This window comes from Balaenoptera physalus (assembly GCF_965194825.1).
Source record: "Balaenoptera physalus genome assembly, chromosome: 4".
NCBI classification, from domain to species: domain Eukaryota; kingdom Metazoa; phylum Chordata; class Mammalia; order Artiodactyla; family Balaenopteridae; genus Balaenoptera; species Balaenoptera physalus.
The window spans coordinates 10,892,483-10,907,671 of NC_138891.1; the positions used below are offsets into that span (position 1 = coordinate 10,892,483).

The 15,189-nt window shown below is 37.2% G+C and overlaps 1 protein-coding gene and 1 long non-coding RNA gene across 7 annotated transcripts in view; one reads left to right on the top strand and one right to left on the bottom strand.

Annotated features, from left to right (window-relative positions):
- LOC309659527 overlaps positions 1-15,189 on the bottom strand; it is a 381,336-nt gene that overhangs the window by 281,782 nt on the left and 84,365 nt on the right. The gene's annotated exons all lie outside the window — the stretch shown is intronic.
- The window catches only part of HACL1 (2-hydroxyacyl-CoA lyase 1), a 47,568-nt gene that overhangs the window by 27,574 nt on the left and 4,805 nt on the right, over positions 1-15,189 (top strand). For 5 of the 6 annotated variants that reach the window (XM_082459302.1, XM_082459304.1, XM_082459303.1 and 2 more), the window contains 5 exons: positions 1,498-1,652; positions 2,069-2,227; positions 3,053-3,160; positions 4,093-4,279; positions 12,506-12,666. In XM_082459302.1, the coding sequence (XP_082315428.1) occupies positions 1,498-1,652; positions 2,069-2,227; positions 3,053-3,160; positions 4,093-4,279; positions 12,506-12,538 (642 nt within the window). In that variant the 3' untranslated portion in view covers positions 12,539-12,666. Of the gene's footprint in view, positions 1-1,497; positions 1,653-2,068; positions 2,228-3,052; positions 3,161-4,092; positions 4,280-12,505; positions 12,667-14,772; positions 14,810-15,189 lie in introns of those variants that run through there. The other variant, XR_014262829.1, reaches the window with a different exon arrangement.

Here is a 15,189-nt window from a genome sequence, read left to right on the forward strand (position 1 = left end):
CTCAGCTCCCAGCCCCCGCCCGCCCCGGCGGGTGAGCAGACAAGCCTCTCGGGCTGGTGAGTGCTGGTCGGCACCGATCCTCTGTGCGGGAATCTCTCCGCTTTACCCTCTGCACCCCTGTGGCTGCGCTCTCCTCCGTGGCTCCGAAGCTTCCCCCCTCCGCCACCTGCAGTCTCCGCCCGCGAAGGGGCTTCCTAGTGTGTGGAAACCTTTCCTCCTTCACAGCTCCCTCCCACTGGTGCAGGTCCCATCCCTATTCTCTTGTCTCTGCTATTTCTTTTTTCTTTTGCCCTACCCAGGTACGTGGGGATTTTCTTGCCTTTTGGGAGGTCTGAGGTCTTCTGCCAGCGTTCAGTAGGTGTTCTGTAGGAGTTGTTCCACATGTAGATGTATTTCTGATGTATTTGTGGGGAGGAAGGTGATCTCCATGTCTTACTCTTCTGCCATCTTGAAGCTCCTCTCCAGCTGTTCCTGATTTTTTTTTTTTTGCTGTTTTGTGCATTCCTCTGCATCTTGGTTCAGCTGGGTGCAGTTTTCTGGGTTCATGTAGTGTTTCTAACTGATGGAATCATTCATAAGCAAATACGAAATTCCAGCTTTACTCATATTGTTCCCTAATATATCAGTCGTCTTGGAATAAATTTGCATTTTCCAAACAAGTAGAGTTGTTTCTACATGATTCTTTCTTTCTTTGGAATTTTAATCAATGACTTTCTCCTATCAGGAGCCAGTCTCAGTTTTCTTTCCTGAATGGTATAGTGATTAATTCCTTCTTTTCCATAGGAATCACCTTAGTTTAAGGTGGAAGGATCTTGCCTCTCTTCTCTGGTGCACGAGTATAGGAGGGTCGCTCATCATCTTGGGTATGATCTCCAGCAGACCAAAGTAGTACAGGTTAAGAGGCAGTGGGGCTTTGCTGCTGAAGCTCTAAAAGGCATTTGGCTAGACAAGGGCAATAACCTTGCTGTTTTCCCTCCATTTAGAGACCCTCCAGAGTAGTGGGTGAAGCATATCCCCTTTCCATGTGGGGAAAGATTAGATTTTCTAAAACCCTGACTTCATTTTTAATTTTAAGTGTAGGGTCATATTTTAGATGAAAATATTCTAGAATAAAATTTTCACTTTTTCTAAGGCAGTGTTTCCCTGAAAGTGCTCAAATAAGACTGTTTAGTTTTGCTTAACCCAGTGTCTTCAGCTATCTTTACTATAGGACGTCTTAGTCTTTAATATGCTAGTGTGCGTTGTGGATCTCCAGGAAGAGGGATATTTCCTGCCTTATTTGATTGTGTCCCAAATTGGGACTGGGACCTGTTTTTCTTAGGCTGTCCCCTAGGACTGTTTACAGATCAGTTAGCTTCTCAGAGTCATCATCTAGTGGCCATTTGGGAATTTCATAGCCTTTGGCTGTTGCAAGTAAGTTTGAAAGTAGCTTATTGATGCTGTTTATTTTCACTGTATCTTAATCTAATTTGATTCTATTTCCCTCTGATATTTTAGGAATTAGCTTTCAAAAAATCCCTGCCTATGAATTATTACACAGTATTCTACCACATTCAAGAACAACTGCCCAGAGACTGTTTTGTGGTGAGCGAAGGAGCAAATACTATGGATATTGGGCGCACTGTGCTTCAAAACTACCTTCCTCGTCACAGGTAAAGGAAATTATAATGAATTGGAACGTGTTAAATTAGAAACTACAAAAAGCAGATTGAGAAAACATTTGAAAATTATACGTGGCCAGTGTAAGGACATACTTCATAAAAGTATTCTTAGGTGACGTTTTGTAGTGTTTCTATGCTTGGTATGTCCTGAGATCATGTGATAATTTGTATACTCAGTGTTCTGAGGATATATTCACAGTCTTCCAAGAAATCATGAGTGATTTCTCCCATTCATTTGCTTATCCTTAACAAATTAGTTCCTCACAGTCTAAAAACTTAATAATAAGGAGAATGTTTTATTGTTCTTTATTTTTCCATGAGCCATGTAAAAAATGACTAGATTTGTGCCAACCCCACCATCTGTGATATGCCCCAGAAGGTTTCATTTTAGCTCTGTTCCCCAACAGGCTTGATGCTGGTACTTTTGGAACAATGGGAGTCGGTTTGGGATTTGCCATTGCATCTGCTCTAGTGGCTAAAGATAGAAACCCAGGGCAGCGGGTCATCTGTGTGGAAGGAGACAGTGCATTTGGATTTTCTGGCATGGAAGTGGAAACCATCTGCAGGTAAAGCAGCATCCTGAGTCAGCATTTCTTTCTCCAAAATATGAAAAATTATACCCAAGACCCACTTGCCTAACAGATAGTTACCAAGCGTTCACCATGTGGCAGGTGCCCTGTGCATGGCACTGTGCTGTGTCCTGAGAATACTAGTATAAATACCCTGGGGTCTGTCTCATCCAGGACAGCATGTTCATGATCTCTCTACCACATGCCCAAAACCTGCAAAACTGGGGAGTAGTTTTTAGGTCACTGAAAAAAAAGTTCTGCTCTGATAAAAGCTTGTTTTCTGCATGGAGATAGCAGAGCTTGGTGGCTAAAAGAACGGCCTCTGGGTCAGTTGGCCTGGATTTAAATACTGGCTTGACCACATCAGACCCAGGTGACTAGGGTTAAGTCTCTTAACCAAACTTAAGTCTCCTCTAAAGTAGGGATAGGAGTCGTACTAGTTCCTACCTTATAGGACAGTTGTGAGGAACAAGTGCTTCAGAGGGAATTAAGTATGGAAGGTGTCATTCTTATTAACTCCCAGATCTGTGAAAACCAAGGGTCAGAAAAGCTCAGTCATTTTCCTGAGGTCCGTAGCTGCGTAGTGGTGGGACCAGGTCTGCCAGCCACTAACCATGCATTCTTTCTACTGCTCCATGATGTTTCTGTTAATAATTTGATAGTCTTCATTAGGATAACAAATGCTTAATTTTTGGTCTTACCCTAATATTACAAAAAAGCTTATAGAAAACTATCCATTTTCAAGTTAAAATTTCAATCCAATGAAAAGAAATTGCTTCAGAATGAAAAATGATTTCCTTTATATTTTACTCTCAATTTTAGGTACAACTTGCCAATCATACTTTTGGTGGTGAATAACAATGGAATTTACCAAGGTTTTGATACAGATACTTGGAAGGAAATGTTAAAATTTGGAGATGCTACTACAGTGTAAGTAACCCAGAACAGTGTATATTTATGTTTTCTCATCTATTTTAATCTCTCTTTAAAAAGTCTCCTATACTGGACACCTTCTCCTGTGGTGTCAGTATTGCTTGTTTTCATGGTCAGCTGCTCTGAAGGACAGGAACCCTGTCCGCATGGTTCCTTTTTGCACAACCATCCTTGACTGGCACTTCAATGAATAGTTTATGATCAGGGAGCCACTGAAGGCTCTGGTGAATGAGTTTCATGTCTAGGCCTTGTTAATGAAAAGGCTTATTGCAAATGCTCCCAGTCCTACTATTCCCACTACACCATGTAGGAATACAGATGTTTACATATTATTTATGATACAGAGGTCTTCCTTCCTTTTACCGCTTAGCTAAATCTTGGTCCTTTGATGACAGAGCCAAACTGAGACAGTATTGTGGCTGGCTGTGGGATGAGGAAGTTGTGAATCTGTGAGTCAGCTGCAGGGGAGCAGGCTGTGGGTATGTTTGCTTATGGCTCGCTGACTCTGTTTGTTGTTTTGTTGTTATTTGCTGTTTTGTAGTAACCATTCCTTTTTTCCTCTTTTTTTTGGAGGGGGTATTCATAATAGTTGATGGTGTAGCCTTCACTGCCCAGTATGGTAGCCACTAGCCACATGTGGCTGTTTAAGTTAAATTAAAAATTCACTTCCTCTTTTTAACTAGTCACATTTCAAGTGCTCACCACAACAGGTTACTAGTAACTGCTATACTGGGCAGCACAGATACAAAAATTTCCATCATCACAGAAAGTTCTATTGGACATTGCTATACATACAATAAAAAGTGTATGGAAAGTTTAATGTACTGGCATCTCAGTTTACGTAAAAGTATGCCTTTCATTTTAGACGAAATTTTTCCACAAATTATTTTAGAGAATTTTTTCTATTGACTTGTGACCTTCTTTTTCAGGGCCCCTCCAATGTGTCTTCTGCCACACTCACATTACGAGCATGTCATGACTGCATTTGGAGGCAAAGGGTATTTTGTACAAACACCAGAAGAACTCCAGAAATCCCTGAGGCAGAGCCTGGCAGACACAACTAAACCCTGTCTTATCAACATCATGATTGAGCCGCAAGCCATGCGGAAAGCCCAGGTAAAGATGATTGCTAAGCAGAAAGCAGAAATGCATCTCCCCTCCCACCCCCAAAAGTATCTACCAAATAGAACACCCTGTTATTTACTGAGTTCTGTCTAAACTGTTTCTGAGCTTGTCACTTTCATTTGTTTGTTCAATGAATATTTGTTGAGGTATGTGTTAGGTGTGCTGTGTCAGGTGCTAAGAATAGCATAGTGAGCAAACCAGGCTCGGCCCTCACCTCATGGAGTTTACTGTCCAGTAGGAGAGTACAGTCCAGTCACCTCTCAACTGAATGTATCACAATAGAGTGAGGCAATTCCTCTGAAGAAAAGAAACCCAGTTCTGAATGAGCATAAAACAAAGGAACCCAAGAGGTGTGTGGAGAAAAGGGAACCCTCCTACACTGTTGATGGGAATGTAAATTTCCATACTGTGGAAAACAGTATGGAGGTTCCTCAAAAAACTAAAAACAGAGTTGCCACATGATCTAGCAGTCCTGCTGCTGGGCATATATCTGGAGAAAACCATAATTTGAAAAGATACACACACCTCAGTGTTCACTGCAGCACTATTTACAGCAGCCAAGACATGGAAGCAACCTAAATGTCCAATGACAGATGAAGATGTAGTATATATATATATATATATATATATATATATATATATATATATATATAGTGGAATACTACTCAGCCATAAAAAAGAATGAAATAATGCCATTTGCAGCAACATGGATGGACCTAGAGAGTATCATACTAAGTGAAGTAAGAAAGTGAAAGACAAATACCATATGATACCACTTGTATGTGGAATCTAAAATATGACACAAATGAACTTATCTACGAAACAGAAACAGACAGATATAGAGAACAGACTTATGGTTGCCAAGGTGGAGAGGGAGTGGGGGAGGGATGGATTGAGAGTTTAGGATTAGCAGGTGCAAACTATTATATATAAAATGGGTAAACAACAAGGTCCTACTGTATAACACAGGAAGCTATATTCAAAATTCTATTATAAACCATAATGGAAAAGAATATGAAAAAAAATGTGTCTGTATACACACACACACACACACACACACACATATATAACTGAATCACTTTGCTGTATAGCAGAAATTAACACAACATTGTAAATCAACTATACTTCAATTAAGTAAATTTAAACAAACAAACAAAAAACCCCACAAAGGAATTCAATTTATATTGGAGTCACCAGGAAGACTTCTCAGAAGTGATGCTTAAACTGAGAGCTGAAGGATAAGTAGGGACAAACTCAGCAAAGAAGCGAGGGAAAAGATGTGCAAAGGCTCTTTGGCAGGAGGGAGCACGGCAAGTCCAAGGAATTGAAAGAAAGCCAAAGTGCCTGGAAGACAGAGTGGAGGAGGAAGCACAATGGGATATGAGACTATAATAGGGTAATTTATGCAATTATATTCAGAGTTAGTTACTTTGGTCTTTAAAGCAAAACTACGGTGTAGACTATAGCAGTAAAATAAATGACAAAGTGTGTAGTATGTTCCTCTCCCATCCCAGATTAAGTTGCTTTTCATACTTTGTACTCTGATTCTGGTCCAGCTACTTTGCTTTCTCTTATATACCTGGCCTCCATGCCTGCACCTTGCATATCAGCTGCTGTTTTCAGTGTTTTACTTTTTTTCAAGTAGTTTCTGTCTTGGTTCTTTATACATGTATCTGCTGTTAGATTTTTTTCTTTTTTGAACAAGGCAGGCAGTGGACAAATGGGCAGAACGGATACCTGGACAATCAATGAAATGTAAATTAATTTGGAAACTATGAAATATATAGAATTCTACTGAAATTCTGTTTCTATAAGACAGATATCAAGGACGTTGGTGAAAGGAAAAAAGGGGAACTACAAAACAGCCAGAAAACAGCAAAATGGCAATAAGTACATACCTATCAAAAATAACTTTAAGTATTAATGGATTAGATTTTTGAATCAAAATAAATAGAGTGGCTGAATGGATAAAAATAAGGCACATCTATATGATGCCTATAAGAGACTCACTTCAGATATAAGGACACAAAGAGACTGAAAGTGAAGAGATGGAAAAAGATAATTCATACAAATGGAAACCGAAAGAAAGCTGGGGTAGCTATACTTATATCAGATAAAATAGACTTTAAAACAAAGACTGTAATAAGGGACAAAGAAGGGCATTGCACAATGATAAAGAGGTCAGTCCAACAATAGGACATAACATTTGTAAATATGCACACAACATAGGCGTGCATATATACATATGCAAATATTAACAGACCTAAAAGGAGAAATAGACAGCAATACAATAATAGTAGGAGACTTTAATACCCACTTACATCAATGGATAGTTCATCCAGACAGAAAATCAGTTAGGAAACATCAGCCTTAAATGACACATTAGAACAGATGGCCTTAACAGATATATTCAGAACATTCCATCCAAAAGCAGCAGAATACACATTCTTCAAGTGCACATGGAATGTTCTCCAAGGTAGATCATATGTTAGGCCACAAAACAAATCTTCATATATTTATGAAGATTAAAATCATATCAAGCATCTTTTCCAACCACAGTGGTGTGAAACTAGAAATGAATTACAAGAAGAAAACTAGAAAATTCACAAATATGTGGAGATAAAACAGCATGCCACTGAACAACCAAGGGGTCAAAGAAGAAATCAAAAGAAAAATTTTTAAATGTCTTTGAGACAAATGAAAATGGAAATACAACATATCAAAATTTATGGGACACAGCAGAAGCAGTTCAAAGAAGGAGGTTCATAGCAGTAAAAGCCTACCTCAAAAAACAACAACAAAAAAAATCAAACAACCTAACTTTACACCTGAGGGAACTAGGAAAAAAACAAAGCCCAAAGTTAGTCAAAGGAAAGAAATAACAAAGATCAGAGCACAAATAAATGAAATAGAGCCTAAAAAGACAATAGAAAAGACCACTGGACCTAAGAGCTGATTCTTTAAAAAGATAAAATTGACAAAGCTTTAGCTAGACACACCAAGAAAAAAAGAGAGAGGACTCAAATAAATAAAATCAGAAATGAAAGATGAGCCATTACAACTGATACCATGGAAATACAAAATTTCATAGAGACTACTATGAACAATTATATGCCAATAAATTTGACAACCTAGAATAAATGGATAAATTCCTAGAAACATATAACCTGCCAAGACTGAGTCATGAAATAGAAAACCTGAACAGACCGATTACAAGTTAGGAGATTGAATCAGTAATCAGAACCTCTCAAACAAAAGTCCAGGACCAGATGGCTTCATTGGTGAATTCTACCAAACATTAAAAGCAGAATTAATATCAATTCCTCTCAAATTCTTCCAAAAATTAAAGGAGGAAGGGACACTTCCAAAGTCATTTTTACAAGGCCAGCATTACCCTGATAACCAAAACCAGACAAAGATACCACAAGAAAAGAAAATTACAGGCCAGTATCCCTGATTAACATAGATGTAAAAATCCTTAATAAAACATTAGCAAACCAAATTCAACAATACATTAAAAGGATTATATACCATGATCAAGTGAGATTTATTCCAGGTATGCAAAGATGGTTCGATATCTACAAATCAATCAATGTGGTACACTTTGTTAACAAAATGAAGGATAAAAATCATATGATCATCTCAACAGATACAGAAAAAAGCATTTGACAAAATTCACCATCTATTTATGATTTAAAAATCTCAACAAAGGGGTTATAGAGGGAACATACCTCAACATAATCAAGGTCATGTGTCACAAGCCCACAGCTAAGATCATATTTAACAGTGAAAAGCTAAAGCTTCCTCTAAGATCAGGACCAAGACAAGGATGCTCAGTCTTGCCACTTTTATTCAACATGGTATTGGAGGTCCTATCCAGAGCAATTAGGCAAGAAAAAGAAATGAAAAGCATCCAAATTGGAAGCAAAGAAGTAGAAGTGTTACTATTTGCAGATGGCGTGACATTACATATAGAAAACCCTAAAAACTCCACTGAAAAACTATTATAATAAATTCAGTAAAGTTGTAGGATACAAAATTAACACACAGGATTCTGTTGTGTTTCTATACAGTAACAACAAACTATCAGAGAAATTAAGAAAACGATCTCATTTACAACTGCATCAAAAAAGAATAAAATACCTAGGAATAAATTTAACCAAGGAGATGAAAGATCTGTACACTGAAAACTATAAGACATTAATGAAAAAAATTGAAGAAGGCACAAAGAAATGGAAACTATTCCATGCTCTCGGATTGGAAGAATTCATATTGTTAAGCTGTCCATACTACCCAAAGCAATATGCAGATTCAGTGCAATCTCTTATCAGAATTCTAATGGCATTTTTCACAGAAATAGAACAAACAATCCTAAAATTTGTGTGGAACCACAAAAGACCTCAAATAGCCAGAGCAATCTTAGAAAGAACAGAGCTGGAGGCATTAAATTACTTGATTTCAAAATATATTACAAAACTTTATTAATCAAAACAGTATGGTATTGGCATTAAAACAGACACATAGATCAATAGAACAGAATAGAGACCCCAGAAATAAAGCCATGCATATATGATCAGTTAATTTATGACAAAGGAGAAAAGAATATACAGTGGGGTAAGGACAGTCTCTTCAGTAAATGCTGCTGAGAAAACTAGGCAGCCACATGCAAAAGAATGAAAATGGACCACGATCTTACACTATACACAATAACTCAAAATGGATGAAAGATTTGAATATAAGACCTGAAACCATAAAATTCCTAGAGGAAAACTGACAGTAAGCTCCTTGACGCTGGTCTTGGAGATAATTTTTTGAATTTGACACAAAAGCTAAGGCAACAAAAGCAAAAATAAAGTGGGACTACCTCAAACTAAAAAGCTTCTGCACAGTAAAGGGAATTGTCAACAAAACAAAAAGGCAACCTATTGAATGGGAGAAAATATTTGAAATCATATTGTCTGATAAGGGGTTAATATCCAAAAAATATAAAGAACTCATTTAACTCAATAGCAAAAAACAATCCAATTAAAAAATGGGCAGAAAATATGAATTGACATTTTTCCAAAGAGGACACACAGATGGTCACCAGGTACATGAAAAGATGCTCAGCATCACTAATCATCAGGGAAATGCAAATCAAAACCACAATGAGGTATCACCTCATGCATGTTAGAATGGCTGTTATCAAAAGACAAGAAATAAGTGTTGGCAAGGATGTGGAGAAAAGGGGAATCCTTGTGCCCTCTTGGTGGCAATATAAATACATGCAGCCATTATGGAAAGCAATATAGAGTTTCCTCAAAAAATTAAATGCAAAACTACTATGTTATCCAGCAATTCCACTTCTGTGTATTTATGGGAAGAAAATTAAAACACTAACTCTAAAAGATACATGCACTTCCTTGTTTATTGCAGCATTATTTACAGTAGCCAAGATATGAAGCAGTCTACAATGGATGACTGGATAAAGAAAATGTGGTGTATATATACACAATGGATTATTATTTAGCCATAAAAAAAGAATGAAATCTTAGCATTGCAACAATGTGGATGGGCCTTGAGGGCGTTATGCTGTATGACTTAAGTCAGATAGAGAAAGACAAGTATCATATGATCTCTCTTATGGAACCTAGAACAAACAAACCAACCAAGCTCATAGATACAGAAAACAGATTGGTGGTTGCCAGAGTTGGGGGGTGGGGAGTGGGCAAAATGGGTGATGGGGGTCAAAAGGTATAAACTTCCAGTTATAAAATAAAGACATTGGAGATGTAATGCACAGCATGGTGACTGTAGTTAATAATACTGCATTGCATATCTGAAAGTTGCTAAGACAATAAATATTAAAAGTTCTCATTACAAGAAAAATTTCTGTGACTATATATGGTGATGGATGTTAACTAGATTTATTGTAGTGATCATTTCTCGATGTGTACAAATATCAAATCATTATGTTGTATACCTGAAACTAATATAAGGTTGTCTATTATACTTCAATTAAAATTTAGAAAGAGAGAAAGAGAGAGGCTTTGGCATAGCCTCTCATAGGCTCTTCTTATAGCAGAGAGAAGAGATGCTTAAGAAGAAGCATGGTGATGGGGATGGTGACCACAGAAGAGCTAGGCCAGAAAGGTGATGGGGTAGGTGGCATTAGCAGGGATTTATGTGGAGCAAGCAGGCAGACTGTTTTCAGGTAGGATTAACAACTTTCAGAACCTACTTAGTACCTTTGTGGGTTTACTGATTGCCTTGGAAAAAAAAAAACTATTTGTTGAAATCATTTCTGCAAGCTAGACACCCAATAGATAGGTTTTAAAATCGCATGTCATTTATCTGTAGCTGAGTATTGCTTTTCAGTAGCTGGGATGTCAGTTTTGCAACCAGGATGCCCTCCTCCTGGCATCAGGGCATCAGAGCACTAAGGAAACTAAAGCCACAAGAGGCTTGGTAAGCACGTTCAGAGCACACAGACAAAATAGACTTGAGACCTGTGTTAGTCACAGAAGGGCCCTAATTGATTGTCCCTTCTCTGCTAATGCCTTTCTAAATGATCTGCTTCTAATGGTCTATTCTCTGAATCCTCTATGAATTTGGGGGGTATTGCTGGAGAATACAAGTTATTTCCTCTTGTATAATTTCATGAGGATTATCCTTGTATTTTTTGCATCTACGACTTCAACATTATTTATCTTCATTCCAGTAGAATTCCCCATATATTATAGTTTCTAAGCTGTTTATTTTTCATTGATTGTGTGCCCATTACCATTTGTCATTTTTTAAAAATGAAGTATAGTTGATTTTGCAATATCATGTTAGTTTTAGGTGTACAACATAGTGATTCAATATTTTTATAGATTATACTTTCATAAAATTATTCATAAAGTTATTATTAAATATTGGCTATATTCTCTGTGCTGTGCAATATATCCTTGTAGCTTATTTATTTTATACATAGTAATTTGTGTCTCTTAATCTTATACCTCTATCTTGTCCCTCCCCCCATCCCTCTCCCCACTGGTGACCACTAATTTGTTGTCTGTATCTGTGAGTCTGAAAAGATACATGCACCCTAGTGTTCATAGCAACATTATTTACGATAGCCAAGATATGGAAGCAACCTAAGTGTCCATCGACAGAGGAATGGATAAAGAAGATGTGGTATAGATATACAATGGAATATTACTCAGCCATAAAAAGATGGAAATTCCATGATCTGCAACAACATGGATGGACCTAGAGGATATTATGCTTAGTGAAATAAGTCAGACAGAGAAAGAAAAACACTGTATATTATCACTTATATGTGGAATCTAAAATAAAACAAATGAATATAACAGAAGAGAAACAGACTCACAGATATAGAGAACAAACTAGTGGTTAGCATTTGTCATCAGTTCATGGTGTAGCTGGCTGCTTCCTGCTGTAGAAACAGAGAAGACCTCATCTCTGCAGTTGCCTGAGTCCAGGCCGCATGGGTAGGATGGTCTTAGTCCTGGGCAAGGCTTCCATGCACTGCTCTTTCTCCTCAAGGTCTTCTTAGACATGGGAGCTTGTGGTCCTCTTTGGGCCTCCTTCATCCCCTCTCTCTCTTTTGTTTTTTTTTTTAATTTTTATTGGAGTATAGTTGATTTACAATGTTGTGTTAGTTTCTACCGTGCAGCAAAGTGAATCAATTATACATACACATATATCCACTCTTTTTTAGATTCTGTTCCCATATAGGACATTGCAGAGTATTGAGTAGAGTTCCCTGTGCTATACAGTAGGTTCTTATTAGTTATCTATGTTATATTTAATACTGTGTATATATGTCAATCCCAATCTCCCAGTTTATCCTTCTCCCCCTTTTCCCTTTTGGTAACCGTAAGTTTTTTTCTACATCTGTGACTCTATTTCTGTTTTGTAGATTCCGCTCTTCTTCTGCATGTACTTCTGGTTCTTTCAGACTCTAGTTTTTTTGTGCCCTGATTACTGTTAATGGGGGAAGATCCAGAAAGTGATGTTAGGTTGTTTTGTAGGACAAGACAGCAAGATTCACTAATGGATTTTTAGCTCCTTTTTGGGAAGAGCTCTAGACCAAAGACAAACTTCACTTTACCACTACTGTGGCTAGTGTGGTTATAGTGGGACTTTTAGATTTTAGAGCAAGCAAAACAGGTTATAGTTTGACACAGTTATTTCTTTTGACTGAATGTTTGTTGTCTTTTCTTTTTCTAGGATTTTCACTGGCTGACCCGCTCTAATATGTAAATAAAGATGCCAATGAGTGACTTGAGGAGTTTTCTCTTTCCCGTAAGATGGAATTTTATTTTCCACAGCAAAATTACTATAATGTTAAAATTGTTCTGCAAAGAAAAATAAAAAACATTTCTAAATGACATTTTATAGTGCAGGAATTGATTAAAAACATAAAAAGATACCAGTATTCTACCACAGAAATAACCATTTACAGATGAAAGAGGGGGTTTATTAAATAGCATCATAACTGGTTTATTGAATGACACATCAGTATTCTTTTAAGTAAATCCATTCTTAAAGTCACATATCTTTTAATAACATCTTCGAAGAAAAAAGCTTCAAGAACTATGCAATGTAGAGGCATGTTCAGTAAGTTGGGGTACCTAGACTATCTCTCCTTCATAGTTTATCCATTGACCACTTCATACCTTAGTCTACCCAGTATTTAATGGGGCTTGTTCTACATTTTATGAGTTGGGTTTTTGTTCCGTTTTGTTTTTCAGGAAAGAACTTACTAAGCCAAAGGAGAAATCACACCACACCCAAACTAATAATTTCAGACTATATTTGGATAATCAACCTTAGTTTATGTGTACCACATTGAGACCAACAGAATCAACAGCCTTAATATATAAAGAACTCTTAAAAATAAGAAAAATATTAATGCACTAATAGAAAAATGGGCAAAGGGCATGAATGCACAATTAACAGAAAAACACAAATGATCAATAAAAGTATGAGTATGAATACAAATGAGTACGTAAGTTAAATAGAAAACCCTTTTTTTTTACCCCAGCCACTTAGCAAAGCACTTTTTAAATTATAATTTTCAGCGTTTGGTGAGGGTGAAGTGAAGAGGGGAGTGCTGTGCTGGGGTGGAAGATGAAATTGGTACAAATTCCATAGAGGAGTTCTAGCATTGCTTGTATTTGCAATCATAAAATGTTCATACCCCATAACTTTTGACCCAGTGGGCCTATTTCAAGAATGTATTTTAAAGAAATAATAAAATATTTGGTCAAATATTTATATATAAGGCCATTCAGCATAGTTTTATTTAGGAACAACCACAATGTTTAATAATAAGACATTGGTTATGTAAATTATGATCTGTCAACATCCTAAAATAAAAATTGTGTTAAAGAATGAATATTTATTAATGGAGAAATAATCACAGCTATAAAAATGGATGGGTCCAGGTCAGGATATACATCTTTACTCAAATACATACACAGAGAAAAAGGGTGGGCACAAAATAAACTAAAATTTTAATATAACTTGGTGATGGGATTTAAGTAATTTTTATTTCCTTCTTACGTTTTTTTCCTACTTTTATAAGATTTTAAAGTAAAAATAATTATGTAATTGTATTACCAGAAACAGACATTGTTTTAAGAAAATATTAGAAATGGAAAAGTATCACTTATTATCAGGGTCATTCTTGTTTATTATCTGCAGTTTTATATATGAGTTGGAGTGTAGGACTTTATATCCAAGTTCAGCTAGTTTGACTGTACCGTACACATCAGACTTATATCTGTTGGCTAGTTAGGGGCCTGAGTGACCGCCACAATGTCGTGGACTCCAGCTTCGAGGTGTGAACCCAGGAGATACTTGAAGGGAGCTGTGGCTTTACCTGACAGGCCCTTGATATCAGGCCCCCTGGCAGGTCCTCTTATGTAGTTCTGAGATACAGACTAGAGAGCCTGGGCTGCGGAAGAGCATAGGGAATATCCAAGGAGGGCAGAGAGTGGGCGGCTTATGTAATCTCATCAGTGTCCTACTCTGCCCGTGGACACTGGCCTCTGGCGGCCAAGTGCTATGTAAGATTTTGCTGAAAGGTTGAGGGCTTGATGAATATCTGTGAGTTGAACTATATAAATCTGGATACTAGATGTAATTTGGGGAAAAGGCTCCTTCTCTAGTCATATTATCTCAAGAGAGAAAAAAAGTTGGCAGGTTAATAGGCTGACCAGCAGAGGTCAGTCTGAACAAAGATCAGATTAGTCCAGGAGCACTGTCCACTGACTGCCTGTTTTATAAATGGGATCTTTCCTTAGAAGGATAAGATATTGAATAAGCCCCTCTAAAATGAATCTGTTGGTTGATAGTCAAAGTTTACTTGGTAAATATTTTGTATCCCCTAGTTTAATAAGGAACATTCTTACGTGATCCTAGTATGTTGAATACTCAAGTGCCTCATAAAAACTGAACTTTGAAAGATTATGGTTGTTTTTTTAATTTAGGAACGATGAGAATTCAGGCTTGTAAATGACTTATCAGGTTAGTTCCTCTACTGATATTCTTTCCCAAACCTTTCATACTTCATGGGGTTGTCTAGGGGTTCAAAAAGTTATCCAGAAGCCCAGTGCCGGGTGTATAGAAGGCACTCAATAAATGCCATTGTGTTTTAGGAAGATGCAACTTTAGAGGAGAAGGCTGGCTGGAATTGTGTCCTATTTAGCAGTGTGGTTTCACTTTGCAAGTAAATGGGTCTTATTTCCCAAATAGATGAGTCATGTCCTGGAAGACAGGGGCTGTGTGTTTTTATTTCCATAAACAGCCACCGGCTCACTGGATAATAGCCGAATGAGAATTCATGATGTTTGGAAATAGCTCAGTGGATATTTTCTATGGTTATTTCACATATGCACCTCTGAAGT